The following is a 20,272-nucleotide window of genomic DNA, read 5'->3' on the forward strand; positions in this document are numbered from 1 at the left end:
TGTGAGGGGGAAAGAGGCAGTGTGCGTCGGAGAGAGAGAGGTGTGTGGGGGAAAGAGGCAGTGTGCGTCGGAGAGAGAGAGGGTGTGAGGGGGAAAGAGGCAGTGTGCGTCGGAGAGAGAGAGAGAGAGAGAGAGAGAGAGAGAGAGAGAGAGAGGTGTGTGAGGGGGAAAGAGGCAGTGTGCGTCGGAGAGAGAGAGAGAGAGAGAGAGGTGTGTGTGAGGGGAAAAAGAGGCAGTGTGCGTCGGAGAGAGAGAGAGAGAGAGAGAGAGAGAGAGAGAGAGAGAGAGGCGTGTGTGAGGGGGAAAGAGGCAGTGTGCGTCGGAGAGAGAGGTGTGTGAGGGGAAAGAAGCAGTGTGCGTCGGAGAGAGAGAGGGGAGGTGTGAGGGGGAAAGAGGCAGTGTGCGTCGGTGAGAGAGAGGTGTGTGAGGGGAAAGAAGCAGTGTGCGTCGGAGAGAGAGAGAGGTGTGTGAGGGGGAAAGAAGCAGTGTGCGTCGGAGAGAGAGGGGAGGTGTGAGGGGGAAAGAGGCAGTGTGCGTCGGTGAGAGAGGGGTGTGTGAGGGGAAAGAGGCAGTGTGCGTCGGAGAGAGAGAGGGAGGTGTGAGGGGGAAAGAAGCAGTGTGCGTCGGAGAGAGAGAGGGGAGGTGTGAGGGGAAAGAGGCAGTGTGCGTCGGAGAGAGAGAGAGTTCCCCAGATCACACAGATCCACAAAGAATTCGAAAACATATCCAATTTTGAAAAACTCCCATACCTACTGGGTGAAATTCCACAGTGTGCCATCACAGCAGCAAGATTTGTGACCTGTTGCCACGAGAAAAGGGCAACCAGTGAAGAACAAACACCATTGTAAATACAACCCATATTTATGCTTATTTATTTTATCTTGTGTCCTTTAATTATTTGTACATTGTGTATGTATATATATATATATATAATATGACATTTGTAATGTCTTTACTGTTTTGAAACTGTTGTATGTGTAATGTTTACTGTTAATTTTTGTTGTTTTTCACTTTATATATTCACTTTGTATGTTGTCTACCTCACTTGCTTTGGCAATGTTAACACATGTTTCCCATGCCAATAAAGCCCTTGAATTGAATTGAATTGAATTGAGAGGTGTGTGTGAGGGGGAAAGAAGCAGTGTGCGTCGGAGAGAGAGAGAGGTGTGTGGGGGAAAGAGGCAGTGTGCGTCGGTGAGAGAGAGGGGTGTGTGAGGGGGAAAGAGGCAGTGTGCGTCGGAGAGAGAGAGGTGTGTGTGAGGGGAAAGAAGCAGTGTGCGTCGGAGAGAGAGAGGGAGGTGTGAGGGGGAAAGAGGCAGTGTGCGTCGGTGAGAGAGAGGGGTGTGTGAGGGGGAAAGAGGCAGTGTGCGTCGGAGAGAGAGAGAGAGAGAGAGAGAGGTGTGTGGGGGAAAGAAGCAGTGCGTCGGAGAGAGAGAGAGGTGTGTGAGGGGGAAAGAGGCAGTGTGCGTCGGTGAGAGAGAGGGTGTGTGAGGGGGAAAGAGGCAGTGTGCGTCGGAGAGAGAGGGGTGTGTGAGGAAAAAGAGGCAGTGTGCGTCGGAGAGAGAGAGAGGTGTGTGAGGGGAAAGAAGCAGTGTGCGTCGGAGAGAGAGAGAGAGGTGTGTGAGGGGGAAAGAGGCAGTGTGCGTCGGTGAGAGAGAGAGGTGTGTGAGGGGGAAAGAGGCAGTGTGCGTCGGAGAGAGAGAGAGGTGTGAGGGGGAAAGAGGCAGTGTGCGTCGGAGAGAGAGGTGTGAGGGGGAAAGAGGCAGTGTGCGTCGGTGAGAGAGAGGGTGTGTGAGGGGGAAAGAGGCAGTGTGCGTCGGTGAGAGAGAGAGTGTGTGAGGGGGAAAAAGCAGTGTGCGTCGGAGAGAGAGAGAGTGTGTGAGGGGAAAGAGGCAGTGTGCGTCGGTGAGAGAGAGGGGTGTGTGAGGGGAAAGAGGCAGTGTGCGTCGGTGAGAGAGAGGGTGTGTGAGGGGGAAAGAAGCAGTGTGCGTCGGAGAGAGAGAGAGGTGTGAGGAAAAAGAGGCAGTGTGCGTCGGAGAGAGAGAGAGGTGTGTGAGGGGGAAAGAGGCAGTGTGCGTCGGTGAGAGAGAGAGGTGTGTGAGGGGGAAAGAGGCAGTGTGCGTCGGAGAGAGAGAGAGGTGTGTGAGGGGGAAAGAAGCAGTGTGCGTCGGAGAGAGAGAGGTGTGAGGGGGAAAGAGGCAGTGTGCGAGAGAGAGAGAGAGAGAGAGAGAGAGAGAGAGAGAGAGGTGTGTGAGGGGAAAAGAAGCAGTGTGCGTCGGAGAGAGAGAGTGTGTGAGGGGAAAGAGGCAGTGTGCGTCGGTGAGAGAGAGGGGTGTGTGAGGGGGAAAGAGGCAGTGTGCGTCGGTGAGAGAGAGAGGGGTGTGTGAGGGGGAAAGAAGCAGTGTGCGTCGGAGAGAGAGAGAGAGAGAGAGTGTGTGAGGGGAAAGAGGCAGTGTGCGTCGGTGAGAGAGAGAGAGAGAGGGGTGTGTGAGGGGGAAAGAAGCAGTGTGCGTCGGTGAGAGAGAGGGGTGTGTGGGGGAAAGAGGCAGTGTGCGTCGGAGAGAGAGAGGGGTGTGTGAGGGGGAAAGAAAGTGAAGAGGCAGTGTGAGAGAGAGAGAGAGAGAGGTGTGTGAGGGGAAAGAGGCAGTGTGCGTCGGAGAGAGAGAAAGAGAGAGAGAGAGAGAGAGAGGTGTGTGTGAGGGGGAAAGAGGCAGTGTGCGTCGGAGAGAGAGAGGTGTGTGAGGGGAAAGAGGCAGTGTGCGTCGGAGAGAGAGAGAGAGAGAGAGAGGTGTGTGAGGGGAAAGAGGCAGTGTGCGTCGGAGAGAGAGAGAGAGAGAGAGTGTGTGAGGGGGAAAGAGGCAGTGTGCGTCGAGAGAGAGAGAGAGAGAGAGAGAGAGAGTGTGTGAGGGGGAAAGAGGCAGTGTGCGTCGGAGAGAGAGGTGTGTGAGGGGGAAAGAAGCAGTGTGCGTCGGAGAGAGAGAGGGGAGGTGTGAGGGGGAAAGAGGCAGTGTGCGTCGGTGAGAGAGAGGGGTGTGTGAGGGGGAAAGAGGCAGTGTGCGTCGGAGAGAGAGAGAGTGTGTGAGGGGGAAAGAGGCAGTGTGCGTCGGAGAGAGAGAGGTGTGTGAGGGGGAAAGAGGCAGTGTGCGTCGGAGAGAGAGAGGGGTGCGTGAGGGGGAAAGAGGCAGTGTGCGTCGGAGAGAGAGAGGTGTGCGGTGTTGGGAGGGGAAAAGAGGTCGTGTGTGTCGGAGAGAGAGAGAGCGAAATAGAAAGTACAGTGAACAAAAAAAATAGGCTCTGACTCCAACCACCCCATTACACATAACAGGGATGTGCATTCTATTTTTACAATCTTCAGGTCATCCATCTTCACTTCCTGGTGGGGGGGGGGCAGGGACTAACCTTATCCAGCCAATCAGTGGTGACGACGGGCACGCCACGGGCCACAGCACACAGGAACTTGACGGTGCGTCGGATCCTGTCAGTCACCAGGTGGGTCATGTCGGCCACGCCCTTCGCCAGGCTGCCCCCCAGACGAGACACCACCTTTCCCCCCTCCTCATCCACCACTCCTGTAAACAACACCTTAGAGGAGGGGGGGGGGTCAAAGGACAAAAGGAGGGACAGAATGAGGGTGAGAGAGTAAGAGGAAGGGAGGGCTTTCAAAACCCACATACATTACTGTGCAGAGAGATTAAATGCTCTAACACACAGACACTAAACACACACACGTCCATTAGCTTACCTTATAGGACTGCGTGGAGGCCCAAGCTCGGCACAGTGTCCCAGGCGAGGAGAGAGAGGACAGGGGAGAGGCAGAGGAGGAGCGAGGGGTCTTGGCAAACGGTGATGATTCCACAGGGGCCCTACGCTTACCTCTGCCCTTACCTGTAGGGGTCTGGGGCACCTGAACCGGAGAGGGGTAGGGGGTGGAAGAGAGAGAGGGGGAAGAGCAGGAGCGGGAGGAGAGAAGCAAAGAGAGGGGGACGAGAGGAAGAGAGAGAGAGAGAGTACCATTATTCAGTAATACAGGGTGTATACAAACTGACAGTTATGCACATTGAACCACTTAATTCATTACTAGGGTTGTTATGCAAAGATGTCAGTGTACTCCCATGGCTGAGGGAGAGTGAGATGTCAGTGTACTCCCATGGCTGAGGGAGAGTGAGATGTCAGTGTACTCCCATGGCTGAGGGAGAGTGAGATGTCAGTGTACTCCCATGGCTGAGGGAGAGCGAGATGTCAGTGTACTCCCATGGCTGAGGGAGAGAGAGATGTCAGTGTACTCCCATGGCTGAGGGAGAGAGAGATGTCAGTGTACTCCCATGGCTGAGGGAGAGAGAGATGTCAGTGTACTCCCATGGCTGAGGGAGAGCGAGATGTCAGTGTACTCCCATGGCTGAGGGAGAGTGAGATGTCAGTGTACTCCCATGGCTGAGGGAGAGCGAGATGTCAGTGTACTCCCATGGCTGAGGGAGAGTGAGATGTCAGTGTACTCCCATGGCTGAGGGAGAGAGAGATGTCAGTGTACTCCCATGGCTGAGGGAGAGTGAGATGTCAGTGTACTCCCATGGCTGAGGGAGAGTGAGATGTCAGTGTACTCCCATGGCTGAGGGAGAGCGAGATGTCAGTGTACTCCCATGGCTGAGGGAGAGAGAGATGTCAGTGTACTCCCATGGCTGAGGGAGAGAGAGATGTCAGTGTACTCCCATGGCTGAGGGAGAGTGAGATGTCAGTGTACTCCCATGGCTGAGGGAGAGAGAGATGTCAGTGTACTCCCATGGCTGAGGGAGAGTGAGATGTCAGTGTACTCCCATGGCTGAGGGAGAGTGAGATGTCAGTGTACTCCCATGGCTGAGGGAGAGTGAGATGTCAGTGTACTCCCATGGCTGAGGGAGAGAGAGATGTCAGTGTACTCCCATGGCTGAGGGAGAGAGAGATGTCAGTGTACTCCCATGGCTGAGGGAGAGCGAGATGTCAGTGTACTCCCATGGCTGAGGGAGAGAGAGATGTCAGTGTACTCCCATGGCTGAGGGAGAGAGCGATATCAGTGTACTCCCATGGCTGAGGGAGAGGGAGATGTCAGTGTACTCCCATGGCTGAGGGAGAGAGAGATGTCAGTGTACTCCCATGGCTGAGGGAGAGAGCGATATCAGTGTACTCCCATGGCTGAGGGAGAGCGAGATGTCAGTGTACTCCCATGGCTGAGGGAGAGCGAGATGTCAGTGTACTCCCATGGCTGAGGGAGAGAGCGATATCAGTGTACTCCCATGGCTGAGGGAGAGAGATGGAGCAGATGGAGAGTGAACATTACCACAGAATTAGAGTCCAAAACAGATTCCTCTTCTTTCTTTATCTGAACCGTCGACTGCCTGCCTCGGACTTTCCTCTGCACAGCACCAGCCTCTTCCTCTTCCATCTTCTCACTCTGTCCCTCCATACTCTTCTCCTCCTCTGCTATCTTTTTCACCTGTGCAGTGGAGGTTCTGCCTCTCTTTGCTGGAGTGGATGCATGTTTCTCCTCTTTCTCTCCTTCCTCTGCTGCCCTGCGTCTCCCTCCCCTCTGAACCTTAGCTTTCCCCCGGGGAACCTTGAACTCACTGCTCTCCTCCTCCTCTTCCAGCCCCCTCTTCCTCCCTTTCCCTCTCCCACCTGTTTTAGACCCCACTCCCTCTTCACTCCGAGTTTCCCCTCCTGCTGTTGTAGTGGTGGATTCAGGTTCAGGTGTGTTGTCTTTCTGGCCGCCTCGGCCCCGGCCTCTTCCATTCCCTCTAGGAGTGGGGGAGTCCTCGGTTACCTGGGCTGGAGTGGTTTCTTCATCTGCTACTACAGGGTCTGGCTCATTGGTTTTGTCTGTTTTCTTCTGCCCTCTAGTGGTACCACCAGCCTCCTGAGAATCAGCCTTCTCATTAATCTCAGGGTGTGGACCATAATCCTCTACTTTCTGGCTTCTCCTGCCTCTGGCTGTGGGCTTGAGGGCTGGAGGCTGCTCACTCTGCCTGTTACTGGGAGAGACAGACTCTGTTCCAGTCTTCTTCCTCCCTCCTCCCCTCCCTTTGCTCTGAGAGCTCACGCTTGCCGCGATACTGGTGGACACCTCTGAGTTGAGGGAGCTGTGGGAGTTGGTGGAGCTGGAGCGAGAGCGGGTTCTCCTGGCAACAAACTGTTCGCTGGAGAGAATGTCCTGCACTGTGACCCCCACAGGAGTAGGGGGAGCCACAACCGTCCCGACCAACGTCCGTCTCCTGGTGCTGTTGCGGGTGGGGTTGTCTGGACCAGGGGCAGACTCTGTGGTGCTGGTGGTCTTCCTCCCCCCTCTCCCTCTGCTCCCCTGGGTACCTATGTTGGAGGTGGATCTCTCAGAGCTGACAGAGTTAGAGCGAGACCTAGTTATACTTGCTGGGACTGGTTCTGGTTGTCTGGACAGAATATCAGGTTCAGCTGGTGGTTCAGTTGTGGGTGGAACCATAACGGTTCTCCTGGTCATTGCTCTGCGTCCTCTAGTGGATGTTTTTGGCTCATTTTCGTTGTCTTTCTTTGTTTGTTTTTCTCCTTGTTCCTTCGCTTGTTGTTCTTTAATCTCCTTTTCTTTCTCCTCGGCTTCCCTCTTTTCTCTTTCCTTCTCCCTCTCCAGTTTTTCTTTCAGGTTTCTCTCCTTTATTTCCCTGTCTAATTGCTCCTTCTCTTCCTTGTTCTTCTTCAGTCGTTCTCGCTCCTGTTTTTTCATCTCTTCTCTTTTCATCTTTTCCTTCTCCAATATCTCTTTACGCTCTTTCTCCAATCTTTCATTTTCTGCTTGTTCTCCCTCTATTCTCTCTTTCTCCTCTCTTTCCACTCTCTCTCGCTCCAATCGCACAAGCGCTTCCATTTCCATGCTTTTTCGCTCCAATTTTTCTTGCTTCTCTTTTTTCTCCCTCTCCAGTCTTTTCCTCTCTTCTCTTTCTTTCCTCTCTATTCTCTCTTTTTCTTCTCTCTCTAATCTCTCCTTTTCTCGCTCCAGTCTTTCTTGCTCTTCTCGTTCCTTCCTTTCCCTCTCAAGCCGCTCTCTTTCCTCCTGTTCTCTTTTCTCCCTCTCCATCCTTTCTGTTTCTTCTCTTTTCTCCCTCTCCATCCTTTCTGTTTCTTCTCTTTTCTCCCTCTCTAATATCTCATCTTGTTCTTTAAGTTCCTGTACCATGCTCTCTCTGTCCTGTTGTTCCTGCATAACCCTTTCTGATTCTACCTTTTCCTTCTGCAACCGTTCCTTCTCAGCCTGTTCTTGTCTTTCCTTTTCTATTCCCTCTTCCTCCTCTCTCTGTTCCCTCTCAAGTCTTTCTTTTTCTCCCTCTTTCTGTTGTTTCACACTCTTTCTTCCTCTTCTCCCTTGCTCAATCACCTCCACCTCTTCTTCTTTCTCACTCTCTCCCTCCTCAGACAGCACCTTCCCTCTCCTCCCTCTGCCTCCTGTGGTGTTCACAGCCTTCCCCTTCCCTCTCCTCCCTCTGCCTCCTGCGGTGTTCACAGCCTTCCCCTTCCCTCTTGCCTGTGTCTTTGGAGGCTCAGCGCTCTCCTCTTCTTCCTCTCCTCCTCTTCTACCTCTACTGCTGACACCGCTTGTCCCAGCCTCCGACTCTTTCCCTCGCTCTCTCTGAGCCGGTCCTTTATCTTTGGTGTCCTCCTCAGTGTCACAAGTAGCCATAGGCTGAGTTTCAGCAGTGGAGATGTGGGAGCTGGTGAGGAACTCACTAGGTTGTGTCTCCTCCTCTTCTACTCTCCCTCTCTGGGACCTTCCCCTCCTTCTGGGTGATGGAGGTTTGAGTTCTTCCTCCTCATTGTCATCATCCTCAGCAGCAGCAGCAGTAAACATGGGCTGGGTTTCAGCAGTGGAGAGGTAGGAGCAGACAGTCTGTGTCTCTTCCTCGTCTACTGTCTGTTCTTGGGACTGTCCTCTTCCTCTGGGTGAGTCTGGTTTGGCTTCCTCCTCATCATCACTCTCCTGGACCATGTCCAGAGTTTGAGCTGTGGAGAGGTATTGGTTGATCAGCACGTCACCAGTCTGGGTCTCCTGCTCCTCTTCCTCTCTCGCTCCTCCAGATCTCCCTCTCCTTACTGGGGTTGAGGGCATGGCCCCAACCAAACCTTCCTCCTCTTCCTCATAGGCAGACATGGGCAGGGTTTCAGTCGTAGCAACATTAGACGTGGTGGGGGTCTCCTCTTCATCTTCCTCACTGCGAGGCTGGGCAGCATAAGCCCGTGTTGCCACCAGGACAAAGTCCACCTGCCTGTTCCTCCTGAACACAGCAGACCTCTGGCCCAGGCCAGGCTCCTCTCTCCCACCTCCAGATGCATAGGTCTGGGTGGCCTCCAGGTCAGAATCCCTATCTGGGGAGCTGAAAGCCTGGGGGCTCCCTGAGGCCTGGTCCCTGGCCTGGAGGCTGAGGTCCCTGCTGTCTGATAGACCCAGCTGGAAGGAGCCTCGGCTGGGCTGCTCCTCCCGGTCCTCCCCCAAGGAAGGCTCCAGACCGTAGGGCTGCGTAGCATCCAGGGTTGGTTCCACTGGAAGGCTGCTCTGATGGCCCTGGTTCTGGGCCTCCAACACAAATGACTGGGTCTCGGCCACCACAAAGTCATCGTCCTCCTGGCTGTCTGACGCAGAGCAGGACAATGCTGCTGTAGGCCTCAGCACAGGAGGGAGAGCTGGGTCTGAGGAGGAAAGATAGAGAGACAGGTTACAAATGAACACAGTTTCCACTGGAAATGTATAATCTCTTGTCAAAGTCTATGCCTGTGTCCCAAATGGCACCCTATTCCCGTTATAGTGCAGCACTTTTGACCAGAGCCCTATGGACCCTGGTCAAAGGCCGTACATTACATAGGGTTCAGGGCGTGATTTATGCAAACCATACAATCAATGACTTACGTCTGAAGGAGTCAGAGGGACTGAAGAAGGCCTGAGTCTCCATTTCTTCCTGTACTGACGATGCCAAAGGGGTGGAGCACTTCTGATGAGGGCCAGGGGAACCTCCCAGGGGGAGCAGCCTGGGGCCAACTGCCCCCTCTCTGAGCCGACGTGCAGTCTGTCCCTGGCCTGCCTCCCCTGGTCCATCCTCCTCCGTATCACTGTCCACCATGAAGTCACTGGGCTCACTGAGGTCCGACTCTGGGACCATCCCTGCTGGGGGCCGACACCGGGGGGGTTTGGGCTCCAACCTCTCCTCCTCAGCATTTGTGTCAGCATCAGAGTCCTGAGACCTGAGAGCGATTGTCGTTGTTGATGGAAGCACGGCCTGTCGAGATGCTAACCCCGCGTCTTCCGTTACCGTGGCAACATTAGGAGGAGGAAGGTTCATTGTCTGTGTGGCGTCTTCCTCTAAGTCAGTGTCGCTGTCAGACCTGATCTCCAGAGGAGCAGCAGCTGCAGGTCCTACACTGGTGGGTGGATTAAGGAGCTCCGCCGTTCTGCTGCTGGCCGGAGGGGTAAACGGGTTGTCTTCTTCATCAGTATCACTGTCCAAAAGGATCTCCTGGGGACCAGCAATCCCTGTTCTGACCCCACTAGAATCTGATTCTGGAACTGTTTTGGAATGTGTGTCTGTGTTCTCCTCTTCCACATCTGTGTCAGTGTCTGGGTGGAATTCTACGGGTGGCACTGCAGGGGCAGGATCGTCTGGTTTCTCAGCCGGATCGGATATGAAGGAGGTAACATTGGTAGCACTGTCTGACACAACAACATCATCATCATCCACGTCTGTATCACTGTCCAGGTGGATCTCTGTTGGCTGCACCACTGGGACAGAATCTACTGGTTTCCTCTCCACATCGGCTGCAGTTAGCATTAACTTAGCATCACCGTCCATAGTATCTCCTTCCTCCACATCAGTATCACTGTCCATGTGGATCTGGCCTGGGTCAGAGTCTGTAGTAGGAGGTTCTGTTACGGCTGGTGGCTTAACACTTTTTACAGGTGCAGACAGCCCCATCTCCTCCTCTCCCTCTACGTCTGTGTCACTGTCCATGTTAAATGTGTCCTCTGTTGACACCATTGGTCCATCTCTCTCAGCTTGACTGACCTGGTTCACCACTGACACATCCTCTTTTCCTCTTGTCCTTTTCCCAGGTTCCTTCTCTCCTAGTGCCTCTGTGCCTTCCTTCCCCTCCCCCTCTTCTTCGCTGTCGTCCACTATCACTTGTGCTCTTCTTCTCCTGGGCTGCTGTCTCGGTCCATCCATGTCACTCTCCTCCTCACTGAAGCTCACTACTTTCTTGGGTCTGTTTTTAGCAGAGGGAGTGAGGAAAGGAAAGGTGACTTCACTTTGAATACAAACACCCACTGTATTCTAATATATATATATATATAGTTTAAAATATAATTCAATACTTAAGTGTTCAGTGATGATATCAGGTTACTGAAGTGTAAATGAATGGATGGATGGGAACTTTACCCCTCTGGAATAACTTTGTTTGTAGGACTGAGGAATGTAGAACAGGTGGGACTGGACACATGGGAGTCAGAATCAGAGACTAACAGAGAAAAAGAGAAAGAACAAGAGAGAGAGAGATGTAGAGAGAGAGGGGTAGAGAGAGAGGTGTAGAGAGAGAGGGGTAGAGAGAGAGGGGTAGAGAGAGAGGTGTAGAGAGAGAGGGGTAGAGAGAGAGGGTAGAGAGAGGGGTAGAGAGAGAACAAGAGAGAGAGAGGTGTAGAGAGAGAGGGGTAGAGAGAGAGGGGTAGAGAGAGAACAAGAGAGAGAGAGGTGTAGAGAGAGAACGAAAGAGAGGGGTAGAGAGAATGAAAGAGAGAGAGGGAGAGGGAGAGGTAGAGAGGGAGAGGTAGAGGTAGAGAGAACGCAAGTGAGAGGTAGAGAAAGGGGAGAAATAGATATTTACAAAACACTGCAACAAAGCTAGATCAGATTACAGCAAGTGAAACAAAAAACATAATTTTACCAAAGTACTTTCCCCGTTTGTCTCCCCGTCCCTCTCGATCTCCGTCGGAGTCAGACTCAGATTCAGGCACCAGTGTCCTCTCAGGCTGTGTGGGGGTTTGTTCCAACGACAGGGGTATGGCCCGAGTTTTACCTTTTCCACCCAGCTCAGTCGACAATGGTGCCCCCAACTCTCCATTGACTCCTCTACCCTCAGTCGGTCTCTCAGTCTTCGGTGTGCCAGTCTCTCGTCCCAGACCTTGGCCGCTAGGGCTTCCTCTGAACTGGGCCTTCCTGTCTGGCCCTGTCTTCCTTCCCCTTCCAGAGTGTGCGTTGGTCAGGTTCTGCATGTGCCCCTGTCCCCCCCTCTGGTCCACAGAGACATACTGGCAGGGGATGTCAGCTATTACCACACACTCTCCATCAGTCAGAGCGTAGCGGACGTGAGGGGTCAGTTTGGTCCGGCCCTTCCTTGTCCCATTCATGCTCCCCAGGTCCCACACTAAAGCCTCTGTCTCCATGCCGGCAACGTTGCCACGACAACGGTTGCCGCGAAACATTGAGATGGAGATGACGGTGTGCTGCTTGGATACAGAAGGTGCCATGAGGGGAAGGGAGCAGGAGTTTGGGTTTCGACCCAACACATTCTCTCCCTGGTAGAGAGGCAACTCTGAGAAAGAGGGGGAGGGGGGAGTATCAATAAAATACTGCTTTTAGCAGCAAATATAAACATGTCATAAACTAACATCACTATTTCATGAAAAACCTTGACAAACAAGTTTTTTATTTAACCAGGCAAGTCAGTTAAGAACAAATTCTCATTTACTATGAAAGTGGGTTAACTGCCTTGTTCAGGGGCAGAACAACAGATTTTTACCTTCGATCCAGCAACCTTTCGATTACTGGCCCAACGCTCTAACCACTAGGCTACCTGCTGAATATCTCAAATCTTGTGTTGATGAAACAAAGTAAGAGGGAAAGCAAATGCATGCAACAGAATGCCAGATATTGTACAAGTCTATGAGTATTTGTAAAGGTTTAAAGATTATAGAAAGGCTGGGGACATAACAGGGCTCTACTCACCAGTCTCTGAGATGTGTTCATTTTTTAACACCCTGAGTTTTGCCAGTGGCTCTCCTCGCATCGCTCCATCCTCCTCCTCCTCCTCTGACTCTTCCAATACTGAGTCATCGATCAGCTGTGTTGCCTCCATTCACCCTTCAATCTAAAATCAGCCAAAGGGACAGAAAACATGGCAGCAAAGCAGTCATTAGTTTGTCAGCTAAATTGTTTTATCGGGATGCACTGGCTGGCTAACGTTAGAAGATAGTCTAGCAAGCTAAGTTAGCAGAACGTTTCTAAATTTGACTATGACTTATTCAGTAAAACAAGGCCACCAATTACCATAAAATAACACATTTTTAATGGATATTCACTTTTTCTTTAAAACACCAGACTTACTGTGCATGCATTTCGAACGAGGAAAAACATTTGCATTTCCGGTAGAATATCTGCCCGCCTTTAGTGGGCGGGTCCATAAGATTATTGGTCGAAACGGCTGTCAGTTATGCTATTATTTGTGATGATTGGGTAAAAAGAACCTCGATCATCTTAATTAAGGATTTGATTGGACATGAATGTTATGACTTGGGCATTTCTTGGCGCTCCGGGTGACTCGAGATTTGACATAAGGACCAATGGAATGGTCTAAAATGTTCAAACTCCGCCCACCCTGGATACCCGGCCATGCAATACAAATTCGACTACATTTTACCGCGCTGGATAGACAGAGGGGCGTGTATCCTCCACTGAAGCGCCCTTTCTCCTTTCGGAGCGATCCAATGAGATTTTACTTTTATTATAGGAATTATAGGAATTTATTATAGTGAATCTTTCCATTATTATTCGGATAGTTTTGGATCCGGTATCATTTGCATCAGTGTTTACACAGCCATTTCACCTCTCTAGTGTCTGTTCTCTGTTTCATTTATGAACGTGTATTATTTGAATGCATTACTCTGGGTACACACTTCCCAACTCATTAATGTTCCCTTATGGTGTTTCATTTTATATTATAACAATCGAATGGGAAGAGTAAGAGCAAACCATTCTTAAATATACTTTTCTGGCTATTGCATCATTACTAATATAGGCCTATTCTATTGTGTTCATGAATATTCATAGTTTTGTTCGATTTTGAGGCAGTTCAAGCCTTATTGCTGCACTTAATCTTATCCAGATGCTACTCTGGTTGTCATAGCGGGGAATAGCGCTGCTTTGGGCCTGTAATATGTTTTCATAATGGAAGAATGTGTTCATTCACATGCTGTGAGTTTAATGTTATTCCAATGATATAACTAACTTTCCTCCTCTCTGGCCCATGATGATGGTATGCATCAACAGCCTCCCTAGTGTATCAAACTGTGTGACTCAAAGCACTCACAGTACTCAACAAAAAAAAACATATCTTTCTATCTCAGATTTCACAATGTGGATGGAATGATAACTTGCAACATCTGTCAGTCAAACATTATGTCTATTGATACAGGACAAATGAGGACAAACAAGAGATGAATATTAGTTCATTTATTCGCAGTCACAAGGGGTGTGTCTAATTTTCAATAATATTTTCCATGAGATAAAAAAAATGTTCAACATTGGTTTTGGGACCCCTTTAACTTTGTCTTACTTCTAAGTTACTTTGAGGTTTTTTCCCATGTGGTTTCACAGCTTCATTTTGGCCCTACGAATACAATCTTCATCTTCAAAGCTCTGTCTTTAAGGGTCATCGTCTTCAGCCTCCTCCTCGAACTCTCCCTCTTCCTCAGCGGCGGCGTCCTGGTACTGCTGGTACTCAGACACCAGGTCGTTCATGTTGCTCTCTGCCTCAGTGAACTCCATCTCGTCCATGCCCTCTCCAGTATACCAATGCAAGAAGGCCTTGCGGCGGAACATGGCAGTGAACTGCTCAGAGATACGCTTGAACAGCTCCTGGATGGCTGTGCTGTTGCCGATGAAGGTGACAGACATTTTTAGACCACGGGGTGGGATATCGCAGAAAGCGGTCTTCACATTGTTGGGGATCCATTCCACGAAGTAGCTGCTGTTCTTGTTCTGGATATTAAGCATCTGCTCGTCCACCTCCTTCATGGACATTTAGCCCCGGAACACTGCAGACACAGTAAGGTAGTGGCCATGACGAGGGTCGCAGGTGGCCATCATGTTTTTTGCGTCGAACACATGCTGGGTAAGCTCGGGCACGGTGAGGGCACGGTACTGCTGGCTGCCCCTGCTGGTGAGGGGGGCGAAGCCGGGCATGAAGAAGTGCAGACGGGGGAAGGGCACCATGTTGACGGCCAGTTTGCGGAAGTCAGCCTTGAGCTGGCCAGGGAAGCGCAGGCAGGTGGTGACGCCGCTCATGGTGGCTGACACCAGGTGGTTGAGGTGACCATAGGTCGGCGTGGTCAGTTTGAGCGTGCAGAAGCAGATGTCATAGAGGGTCTCGTTGTCGATGCAGAACATTGGTTTTGGGACCCCTTTAACTTTGTCTTGCTTCTAAGTTACTTTGAGGTTTTTTCCCATGTGGTTTCACAGCTTCATTTTGGCCCTTCGAATACAATCACTAGGGTAACCTAGTGGTTAGAGTGTTGGACTAGTAACCGAAAGGTTGCAAGTTCGAATCCCCGAGCTGACAAGGTACAAATCTGTCGTTCTGCCCCTGAACAGGCAGTTAACCCACTGTTCGTAGGCCTTCATTGAAAATAAGAATTTGTTCTTAACTGACTTGCCTAGTAAAATAAAGGTACAATTTTTAAAAATTCAAAGCTCTGTCTGTGTTCTCCACTAGCTGGTGAATGGAGAGGGTGGTGTTGTACGGCTCTACCACTGCGTCTGATACCTGGAAAGAAACAGAGAGATTAGAGTACTTTATATTTTCTGCCTCATTAAGTACCTTTGCATTGAAGCACTAGAAAAATTATGTACAAAGAAGAAACACTCAATATACATATATTTTTTTTACCCCCTTTTTCTCCCCAAATTTGTGTTATCCAATTGTTAGTAGCTACTATCTTGTCTCATTGCTACAACTCCCGTATGGGCTCGGGAGAGACGAAGGTTGAAAGTCATGCGTCCTCCGATACACAACCCAACCAAGCCGCACTGCTTCTTAACACAGCGTGCATCCAACTTGGAAGCCAGCCACACCATGCACCTGGCAACCCTGGTTAGCGTGCACTGCGCCCGGCCCGCCACCGGAGTCGCTGGTGCGCGATGAGACAAGGATATCCTTACCGGCCAACCCCTCCCTAACCCAGATGACGCTATGCCAATTGTGTGTTGCCCCACGGACCTCCCGGTCGCAGCCGGTTATGACAGAGCCTGGTCGCGAACCCAAAGTCTCTGGTGGCACAGCTGGCGCTGCAGTACAGCACCCTTAACCACTGCGCCACCTGGGAGGCTCTATATATATTTTTTACTATAAGATATTAAAAGCATTTGAACAATACACGTTTATCTGCTAAATCAGTGCACAACTGGCCGCAGTGATCTGAATTGCAAGTATGGCTGACATGACAGTACCTTCGGTGGGGGCACCACGCTGAAGGTGTTCATGATGCGGTCAGGGTACTCCTCTCTGATCTTGTTGATGAGCAGGGTGCCCATGCCTGACCCCGTGCCTCCACCCAGGGAGTGGGTGAGCTGGAAGCCCTGCAGGCAGTCACAGTTTTCTGACTCCTTCCTCACTACATCCAGGACAGAGTCCACCAGCTTTGCTCCCTCTGTGTAGTGGCCCTTTGCCCAGTTGTCACCAGCACCACGCTGGCCTGAAGGAAGGGGAGAAGGGAAGAATAGGAAGGAGAAGACATTTAACTTGTATTGTATATGAAACAAATATAGTAATCAATAGCCCCCATTCTACGGGGTTCTCTTGGGTGCCCAGCTCTAACATATCTTTTTCACACTCACTAGCTGAAACATTTTCTGTTATATCCATCCCCAACCATTACATACAAACAGGATGTATGTCCACTTACCAAACACAAAGTTGTCTGCCTGAAGATCTGTCTAAAGGGTCTGGACCTCACAGAGTCCATGGTGCCAGGCTCAAGGTCCACGAGGACAGCCCTAGGCACATATTTACCACCTCCATGAGAGACAGAGACAGAGGGGAGGAGGGAAAAGACATCAGGTGAATACTGTAGGAAACCATTACTAAAACAACTCTCCACCAGCAGGGCCATATAGACTGGGTTAAATATGCTACATATTCAAATGTGGCAGGATCATGGCAATAGATTTAGGGGTGTGGTACCTGTTGCCTCGTTGTAGTAGACACTGATTCTGTCCAACTGCAGCTCGCCGTCTCCATGGTAGGTGCCTGTGGGGTCGATCCCGTGCTCATCACTGATCACCTCCCAGACCTACAGACACAAAATGAATGACAGCACATCAGTTTCCTGGGCATTTTGTACATATGCCACACGTTTTATAGAGAGAGGAATACATAGCAAACAAAGACTGAAGCATGAGCCGAAATGTCTGAAATCACTGTCTCTCTTGTTGTGGAGTATGATGAAAACAACAGGAAATTCTTGGCTCACTAAACCAAATGTAACCAGTGCTTTACTTGGAATAAAAGAAGGGCAGGAGCTGTCTTTTACCAAGACGGTCCATTAGATTATGTTCACCTAAATTCACAAATTACATAATGCTGTAGAGACCTCTGATTATTCAGTTATTCATTCTTATTTTTGATGACTTCTCCAATAACCAAACGTTCATGAGTTCAGAGCTCCTGGGTGTGAAGGCTTGGCTATTGATCCAGCCCTGAAACACCCAAATCTGCCTATCAAGGTCCTGTTGAGCAGCTGATGTTTAGGCTACAAGGTGGTTAGACCAGGGCTTGAACAAAAGCCTGCAGTAGTTATCCTGGAGGATGGTTGCCAGCCTTGATATAAAATATTTCAACATTACAACCACATACTTTTGTCTTTATTCAATTATTCCCCCATTCAATGAATCAGGGATCTAACTAGACATGTTCATATATAATGCTCAAATATTCATGTTTCAGGGAAGATCTATGTACAGAAAGTTATTTTTCAATCAGGCCATTCTTAGAATATATTTAGACGTTGTTGCAATTACATGGTTACTATTTAATAGATGGGAATCCCAGTTTTCCAACAGTACAGATTTATTTAGTGCCGGTGGAAAGGTGACAACGACATGAATGCTTAGTTAGCTATAGTTAACTAGCAAGATAACTGCTACAAGTGATGCTTTGAATTGGCCATCTACTTAATCTGTTGTCTGTCATTTCTTTATACCTGCTGCTGGCATGTCGCGCGCTCTCTCCTCGAGGAACGGTCCACTCGCACAGGCACACAAGCAGCACACACATACACGCACAGAAGAGTCATTCTGATAATGGCTAATATGTCGATTTTTAAGTGATTGATAATATTTAAAAGTGTGCCTTCATGAATTACATTCACAAAAATGATTTAACTAATTGCCATGACCTTACAAACCCTCATTTAACAACTTGGAACAGCGCATCATGTGCATTCAGGTTGGTGCATTTTCAATCCAGTCTCAAACAGCCTACTGGCGGCAAATAAACTTGAACAAAGCGGAATCAGGAAATGAATGGCCACTCTCCATTGCTATTCAATGCAGATACCGCCTATATTCCGCGTTGATCAACGTTTTTGGCCTTGATGTGTGAATCTGGATCAGCGATAGGCTACTTTGTTTTGTAGAGGAGCTGGAACGCAATTTCCCAAAAATTAGAAGTGCGGGTACGGCGCACTGGACAAATTCGGCCCAAATCAAGCACGGAATGTAACACCATAGTGGTCAATACACTGGCGGACAGAATATGAAATTGACTCAGACCTCACATCAGCAAGGGCCCTCATGTTCTGGGCATGAAAAAAACATTCCATGATAAAAAAAATTAAAAAATCGGAATTTTCTTATATCGCTCAGATATAGAACAGACACTTCAAAACATGCTTCCCTTTTATTAAATGTTTGACTATCTTTATAAATGTTTGGAATATCTGTTTTTACACGTATTATTCTGCCCTTGAGTTGCGTTCCCATGCAAAACTAGACAGATAGCTAACAACTAAGTCTTCAATAAAACTCCCAAGGCGTGACTTTTCTTGAATGAATATTGTAACGACCTGACTAGATCATAAATTAACAATTGTCCAGACAGAGGCTTGAGTTTACGAATTGACGGTTTATTACACCAACTTTACACAGGCTACTGTTTGGGCCGTAGCACACGCCAAATAGATGACAGATAACCCACAAGCCAATCGTGCGTGACCTTCTCTTGTGAAGCCCAGACGTAAGAGAGAGAGAACAAAGGCTGAACCTGGTCTTAACTTCCAATGCTCCACCCCCCTGCCCAACCCCCCTCCACGCCACTCCGCCAACCACCAGGATGCCCGGCATCAGAACATTCCAGGCATTCCCGTGATTGGCAGATAGCAGGTTGATTGACAGGTCGGACCCCGCGAACACCGGGTACTGGTCAGTACAACACAACCACCTCCTAGCCTAACACATAACACACAGCTAGCTGTCTGTGCGGGTCGCTACAATATATTGAAAACGTTTATGTTGTGAAACTGCAAAATACAGAAAAGAATATACTTTAGTGTTCAATTCACACCGACATACTGTAGCTGTACATTAAACATTTGAAGTTGCATAAATACAAAGCACGCGCTAAGGTACCATGCATCTGGCATGATGCCAAACCATATAGCTAATTGTTAACCATATGGTAATTGCTCCTTTCATTACTCTAATAATGTATAACCATCTATGTAGAATAACAAAGCATATTACACTAAAAACAGTAACAAAACTACAGTATTGTATATTTTACAATTCGTTTGCATGACGCATGAGCAAAGTAATACAGCTAACGACATACACAAAAGGCATTGCAATTTGTGAGTAAATGCAACCAACATTGATATGTAAGAAACTCTATCAATAACAAGATTATCATCATTAGCTAAATGCTTGAATCAAACTTACAAACAAATATTTTTCCAAGACTGAAGCGTGACAAGAAATAACTACATTGAAAGACCTGCACCGTAGCGTTGTTTGTAGCTGCTTCTATGCGTGCAAAACAAATTCTGAACTTCCCGTTTGCGTTGTCTTTCTAAGTACCAGAAAGCGCCACTAGGGGGCAAATAACACCATTGAACACAATGAAAATCCAATTGAACCATTGTAATAAAATAATCTGTTACCTTCTAACAGGATGGCAGCACACGTATACATCTGTTATTCAATGCATGTGTATGGGCTAATAGCAGTAAGGCCAAATTCAATGTTTCATATACTGATCAAAAATATAAACTCAACATGCAACAATTTCATTGATTTTGCTGAGTTACAGTTCATAGGAGGAAATTAAAATGAATTCATTAGGCCCTAATCTATGGATTTCACATGACTGGGAATACAGATATGCATTTGTTGGTCACAGATACATTTTTTTTTAAATGGGCCTTGCAATGGGCTTCAGGATCTCGTGACACGATTTTTGTGTATTCAAATTGCCATTGATAAAATGCAATTGTGTTCGTTGTCCGTAGTTTATGCCTGCACATACCATAATCCCACTGCCATCATTGACACTTGCAAACCGCTCACACATGGTCTGCGTTTGTGAGGCCGGTTGGATGTTGGAGGCGGCTTATGGGAGAGAAATTAAAATTATCTGTCAACAGCTCTGGTGGACATTTCTGCAACCAGCATGCCAATAGCATGCTCCCTCAAAACTAGAGACATTCATGGCATTGTGTAACAAAACTACACATTTTAGAGTGGCCTTTTATTGTCACCAGCACAAGGTTCACCTGTGTAATGATCATGCTGTTTAGTCAGCTTCTTGATATGCCACACCTGTCAGGTGGATGGATTATCTTGGTAAAGGAGAAATACTCATAAAGAGGGATGTAATAAATCTGTGCACAAAATTTTAGATAAATATTTTTTTGTTCATATGGAACATTTCTGGGATCTTTTATTTCAGCACATGAAACATGGGACCAACACTTTACAAAAAAAATATACCTACAGGCGTCCTAAAATACTAAATTAAATAGCTAATAGCTAAATGATCCTTGGTATGACTATCTTAAAACAATTCCATGTTAGCTTAATATAAACCCAACCCTGGGCCCATAGACTATTTAGTAAAAAGACAGGTGCTGCTGATAATACTGCCATCGTCAACATTTACATTACATTTAAGTCATTTAGCAGACGCTCTTATCCAGAGCGACTTACAAATTGGTGTATTCACCGTATGACATCCAGTGGAACAGTCA

General features: G+C 48.8%; 2 protein-coding genes and 1 pseudogene across 4 annotated transcripts in view; all 3 read right to left on the reverse strand.

The window, feature by feature from the left end:
* Window positions 1–12,479, reverse strand: part of LOC127915186 (mediator of DNA damage checkpoint protein 1-like) — a 29,221-nt gene extending 16,742 nt beyond the window's left edge. Inside the window, exons 1-8 of one of the 3 annotated variants that reach the window (XM_052494485.1) lie at window positions 12,360–12,479; window positions 11,982–12,123; window positions 10,921–11,568; window positions 10,419–10,497; window positions 8,897–10,245; window positions 7,520–8,679; window positions 3,743–3,904; window positions 3,400–3,582 (exon numbers count right to left, since the gene is read on the reverse strand). In XM_052494485.1, the coding sequence (XP_052350445.1) occupies window positions 3,400–3,582; window positions 3,743–3,904; window positions 7,520–8,679; window positions 8,897–10,245; window positions 10,419–10,497; window positions 10,921–11,568; window positions 11,982–12,111 (3,711 nt within the window). In that variant the 5' untranslated portion in view covers window positions 12,112–12,123; window positions 12,360–12,479. Of the gene's footprint in view, window positions 1–3,399; window positions 3,583–3,742; window positions 3,905–7,519; window positions 8,680–8,896; window positions 10,246–10,418; window positions 10,498–10,920; window positions 11,569–11,981; window positions 12,124–12,302 lie in introns of all 3 variants that reach the window. The other 2 variants (XM_052494487.1, XM_052494486.1) reach the window with 2 other exon arrangements.
* On the reverse strand, window positions 3,911–7,513 carry LOC118367723 (capping protein inhibiting regulator of actin dynamics-like). Its single transcript, XM_035751349.2, has one exon. It carries the CDS (start codon window positions 7,199–7,201, stop codon window positions 5,255–5,257), a length of 1,947 nt encoding a protein of 648 aa, XP_035607242.2. The 5' UTR covers window positions 7,202–7,513; the 3' UTR covers window positions 3,911–5,254.
* Window positions 12,480–13,484: 1,005 nt separating the features above from the next.
* LOC118367724 (tubulin beta chain-like) lies at window positions 13,485–17,533 on the reverse strand (annotated as a pseudogene).
* Between the last annotated feature and the right edge of the window lie 2,739 nt (window positions 17,534–20,272).

Source organism: Oncorhynchus keta, chromosome 34 (assembly GCF_023373465.1).
Source record: "Oncorhynchus keta strain PuntledgeMale-10-30-2019 chromosome 34, Oket_V2, whole genome shotgun sequence".
NCBI classification, from domain to species: Eukaryota; Metazoa; Chordata; class Actinopteri; order Salmoniformes; family Salmonidae; genus Oncorhynchus; species Oncorhynchus keta.